Source organism: Pinus tabuliformis, chromosome Q (genome assembly GCF_031772625.1).
Source record: "Pinus tabuliformis cultivar Carrire ecotype Pingquan chromosome Q, CPIR1, whole genome shotgun sequence".
Lineage (NCBI taxonomy): Eukaryota > Viridiplantae > Streptophyta > Pinopsida > Pinales > Pinaceae > Pinus > Pinus tabuliformis.
Window position 1 is genome coordinate 76789494 of NC_142296.1, and position 5003 is coordinate 76794496.

Below are 5003 nucleotides of genomic sequence, written 5' to 3' on the forward strand. Positions count from 1 at the left end.
CAGAAATCCTTCGAGTTGCCTCCCCTGCTTCCGGCCACAGCCTGAATTGCAGCGGCAGACCAGAGCTTGCACTGCGGCAGGAGGCTTAGCATCCACCGACTCACAATTCCTCTGCTCTCGCATCCGGCTGATCTTAACTCTCCAATGCATCCACATCCTTTGCTGATATCGATTTCTAAACCTGCTCTGCAACAGAGCATTAACTGCATTCTGCGCCACCATCGAGAACTCCTGCTCTGCAATGAATTCCCCTCGCATATCTGCTGAACCATTATGCTATGACGGCGGTCGGACCAGGCTCATTAAGATCTCCACGGGGCGGCACATGCTGGGCATGTGGCACGTCCCTCCTTGGCACGTCATCACCCGCATCCGGGGATTCAGCATCCTTGTGGAGTATGCTTTCACATTCCTGTTTCTGTTGGTTGCTTAGGATGATGTTCAGTTTGCCTTCTAGGAAGGGCTGGTTACAGTCTACTCCAATGTTTGCCATGAGATCAGCGATCTTGTTACCCTCTCTTTTGGTGTGATGGAAAGAGAGGGCATTGTGATTGCGCAGTTCATGAGCAATATTGCTTAGTCTGGCCTCTAATCGCCAACTGTCAGCTACCTTCCTGGCTTGAGAGCCATTCTGAATGCGAGTAGCCATGTTTATAAGGATTTGAGAGTCGCCCTCTACAATCAGCGGTTGAAGATTGAGGCGCTTTGCTACCAGGATCCCCTGCCACATTCCTTCCAACTCCGCCGAATTGTTGGTGTCCCATCCTATGTTGCCGAAGTAGACCTGTAGGGGTGAGCCTTTGTGATTCCTTATGATGCCCCCAAATCCTGCTGGCCCAGGGTTGCCTTTCGAGGCTCCATCGAAATTAAGTTTGTATGAGTTGATGGGTGGGGCAGTCCAACCATGATCCTCCTTGTCTCTGCGTTTCACCGTTTGATGCATGGTGGGCTCTTGTAGCTGCTGCAACATCCAGTTGTCTAGGATGTTTTTCTCGTTGTCTGTTGTGGGGAGATCCTCTTTGGTCCATGTTTTCAACAGCATGGTTTCTTGGAGATTGCTGTGTATGCTGTTCCAGATGTTCTCATTAGTTCTGCTTTGATTTTTGAATATGCGCCTGTTCCGTTCCTTCCAGATGTTCCATAGTAGAATGCCCGGGATAAGATTCCACAAGTGGTTGAGAATCTCACACTTGTAAGGTCTTTTCGGCCATTGACGGATGGTGTTTATGATACCGTCAGCTTCCCTGCATCTCCTTTGGCATTTGAATTCTACCTTTTCCCATAAATGAGTGGCGATTGAGCAAGTTTGCAGAAGATGCTGCAATGTTTCCTCGTTTTGAGAACAATTATGGCATATGGAAGGTCCGTGAAAATTACGTTTCCTTAGCTTGTCCCAAGTGAGAATCTTCTTGTGCCCAACCAACCAGAGGAAGTGTGATATTTTAGGCCAGGCTTTGAAGCTCCATATCCTTTCCCATAGAGGGTCCGGTTTGATGGGGAAGTTGCCTAACAGATTGTAGGCTTCTGCGGTGGTATAGGTGCCTTTAGTTTGATAACCCCATCTGAGGATGTCCTCATTGTTTTCATGTCTGATTCTTCTTTTATTTAACTCGCTCTCCAGTGCTGTTATCTCTTGGGGGCTAGTGCTGTTGGTAATGCGATTGCCTGATTGCCATTTCCTGAATCCGTTCTCCATTTCCTGCGCCCAAAATTGATGCACCGTGGCTTGCTGCTGCTCCTGGCTGCTAGGAATGATCGTTGCAGGGAGAACATTTGAGAGTTTGGGCATCTGGTTCCAGGCATCATTCCAGAACCTAGCATTGTGACCATTCCGTATTTCCCAAAAGCTGTGTTTCTGAACGAGCTGATGATGTTGTTTAGCTGCATTCCATATAAGAGACCCATTGATAGTGGGTGTGAACCTGATGAGCTCTGCTTGGGGCATGTTGTTGGTGTATTTTGCAGTCCATATTTTGGCCCATAACTTCTCTGGACTGGTTACCCATTGCCACCATATTTTAGCTGTCATGATGGTGTTGCTGTGCTCAGGGTCCCGAAGTCCAATTCCTCCTTTGTTTTTGGGCTTACATACAGTGTCCCATTTGACCAATGCCCATTTGCGATTGGTGGCTGAACTTCCCCACAGAAAGTCTCGCTGCAAGTTTCTCAATCTCTTTAGAACCCACTTAGGTGCAGCCAGGATGGAGAAAAGATAGAGAGGCATGGCTTGCAAGACAGCCTTAAGAAGCACAACCCGGCTGGCTAGATTTAGGGAGCGATTGGTCCATAGATTGAGCTTGGACTCAAGCTTCTCCAAGAGGGCCCGCCATGCCGGCTGCTTTATGGCCGAGGCTGTGAGGGGGGCTCCCAGATACGTGGAAGGGAGAGAAGCGGATTGGAAGCCCAGGATACGGGAAACAGCACGTTTTACAGACGGAGGGGTATGGAAGAAAAAAATTTGAGATTTGGAGCTGTTGACATGAGTGCCGGAGGCCTTTGAGAAGTCGTCGAGCAGGGTTTTTAACTTAGAGGCTTCCTGAGCTGAAGGATAACCATAGAGCATGGTGTCGTCTACAAATTGCTGATGAGAGGAGGCTGAGGTACTGTGGATGGAGATCCCTTTAAGCTGGTTAGAGTGAAGGGCTTGCTTGATGTGCCTACCTAAACCTTCCGCCATTAAGACAAAAAGGAAAGGGGATAGGGGGTCGCCTTGTCTGATACCTCTGGAGGGCTTGAAGGGACGGGAGGGTAAGCCATTGACGAGGATGGAGAAATGAGAGGAAGAAATTAGGCTCAAGATCCATCTTATCCAGGAGTCACAAAATCCAAAAGCTTTCAGCATATGCTGGATGTAAGACCAGCTGAGCTTGTCAAAGGCCTTGGAGAGGTCAATTTTAAGAAGCATACCAGCTTGATTGGATAGCTTGAGCGAATGTATGATTTCATGAGTGAGGATGATACCATCCATGATCTGTCTGCCTTCAACATACCCTGACTGCTCCGGAGATATGAGCATGGGTAGCAGAGGTTTGAGCCTGTTCGCTATAACTTTGGATATGACCTTGTAGAGGACGTTACAGAGGGCTATGGGTCTGAATTTATCAGGGGTGATGGAGTTTTCCTCTTTGGGGATTAGAGCTATAAAGGTAGAGTTAAGGGAGGGGAGCATCCAGCGAAGGGCCCTGGATTCTTCAACTATTTGCCAGACCTCCATTTTAATTAAGTCCCAGAAAGCATGAAAAAAAGTAGTTGTAAAGCCATCAGGGCCAGGGGCTTTACCTTCTTTGAGCTGCGCCATTGCTTCGTCTACCTCGTGAATGAGAATTGGGCGCATCAGCAGCTCGTTGTGCTCCTCTGTGACTAGCCTGGGGATGTTGCTTGTAATCTTCTCAATGGCACTATTCCTATCCACCGTCTGCTCCTGGTGTACCAGCTTGAAGTGATTGATGAGGATTTCCTCTATCTTCTCATGTTCTTCTTCCTTGGTCCCCTCTGGGCTTTGGATGAAAGGTATTTTGTTATGCATTCTTCTTTGCACTGTGGTGTTGTGAAAGAACTTAGTGTTGCGTTCCCCTTCTTTTAGCCACCTGATTCTTGATTTTTGTTTCCAGTAAATTTCTTCTTGTTTTCTTCGTTCTTCGAGCTGATTGTAGATGTGCTTCTCTTTGTTCAAGGTTGCCTCCGTGTGCCCTGTATTGATTACTGTCTGGTGTAGATCCTTGAGCTCCTGATTAAGTTCCTGTTGTGCTTCGAAAATGTTCCCAAAGGTCTCCCGATTCCATCGTTTAAGGTGGCCTTTTAAGAATCGCAATTTCTGTTGTAGCTGGTACATCCTTGAGCCTTCTGGTGGGACAAAGGAGGTCCATATGGTTCTGACGAAGTCCTTGAATGCTGGATGCGTTAGCCAGAAACCCTCAAAGCGGAATGGTTTTTTGGTTCTGTCCCCTGGTCGCTGCCAATGCAGAGCTATTGGCCAGTGATCCGAGCCCGAGTGTGCCAAAATCTCCGCAGTGAAGTCACCGCCTAGATGGATCGCATTGTCTGAAATCAGAAAGCGATCAAGTTTAGATGCGATCTGGTGCTTTCCTCCTCTGTGATTACTCCAAGTGTAGGTTCCATTGCAGAAAGACATATCGATGAGAGAGGCATTGTGGATGAAATCCTTGAAATGTTCTGCTTCAGGTTCTAATCTGGATCGTCCTCCTGTTTTGTCCTCGATTTTGGTAATCATATTGAAGTCACCTGCAACGATCCAAAGCGGATGCTGCCTGTTAGCGTTTAGCGCCTCAATGGTATCAAGAAGCACTTTTTTGCTTCCTCCTTCCTGAGGAAAGTAGACATTGGACAAGTTTCCATGAACCTTGGTGCCTAGAATGTGAAAGGCAGCTTGAATGAGGTGATGGGAGGCATGGAAGTCAGTAAGCGATATTGCCTGAGTGTTCCAGGCGATTGCTAGCCCTCCCGAAGCCCCCGTTGCATCCACGGCTACTGAGCGGCAACCTGGCCAGGCCTTTGATAGTATTCGACCTAGCGTTTGACTGTTGCATTTGGTTTCTTGGAAGAAACACATTTGCGGTTTTTCCAACTTGATCATGTTTTTTAACATCCTAGATTTTGCTGGGCTGTTAAGCCCTCTTAGATTCCAGGAGATCAGCTTCATGGATAACTGGTTTGGGTGGGGCTGAAGTATTTCGTGAGCTTCGCATATCTCCCTGAGTCCACCAGGAGTTTGCCCACCTCCATTGTTCTCTGAAGATCTGTCTTTCTCCCTCTTTTTTTGGAGTCCTTCGGTCGCTGGTTGCTGTCCCAATCACTACCAGGTTGAATACCTAGTTGTTGTTGGTGGAAGGCCCTGGATATTACCTCTTCCAGCTTTTCTAGATCCGTCTCTGAGATGGAGTCATACGCCTCTTTCCTACAAGCTAGCTCCAATCCAATAATGTCCAAACCGTGGAGATCTATGCTTTCAGGTTCTACTTCCATGATTTGAGCTTGACCTGTGT

At 47.7% G+C, this 5003-nt stretch overlaps 1 protein-coding gene across 1 annotated transcript; it reads right to left on the bottom strand.

Annotated features, from left to right (window-relative positions):
• Positions 1 to 271: 271 nt before the first annotated feature.
• On the bottom strand, positions 272 to 4570 carry LOC149218337 (uncharacterized). Its single transcript, XM_089386536.1, has 2 exons — positions 3704 to 4570; positions 272 to 3421 (listed from the first exon to the last, which is right to left on the bottom strand). The coding sequence occupies exons 1-2, from the start codon at positions 4568 to 4570 to the stop codon at positions 272 to 274; spliced, it is 4017 nt and encodes a 1338-aa protein (XP_089242662.1).
• Positions 4571 to 5003: the final 433 nt, after the last annotated feature.

Bases quoted from the DNA above. Each gene is read 5' to 3' on its own strand.
- LOC149218337 (XM_089386536.1), bottom strand. From the start codon at position 4,570: ATGTGTTTCTTCCAAGAAACCAAATGCAACAGTCAAACGCTAGGTCGA. The intron at 3,422-3,703 runs GTAATCAATACA...CTGGTACACCAG, and splicing joins TCAAGGATCTACACCAGACA to GAGCAGACGGTGGATAGGAA.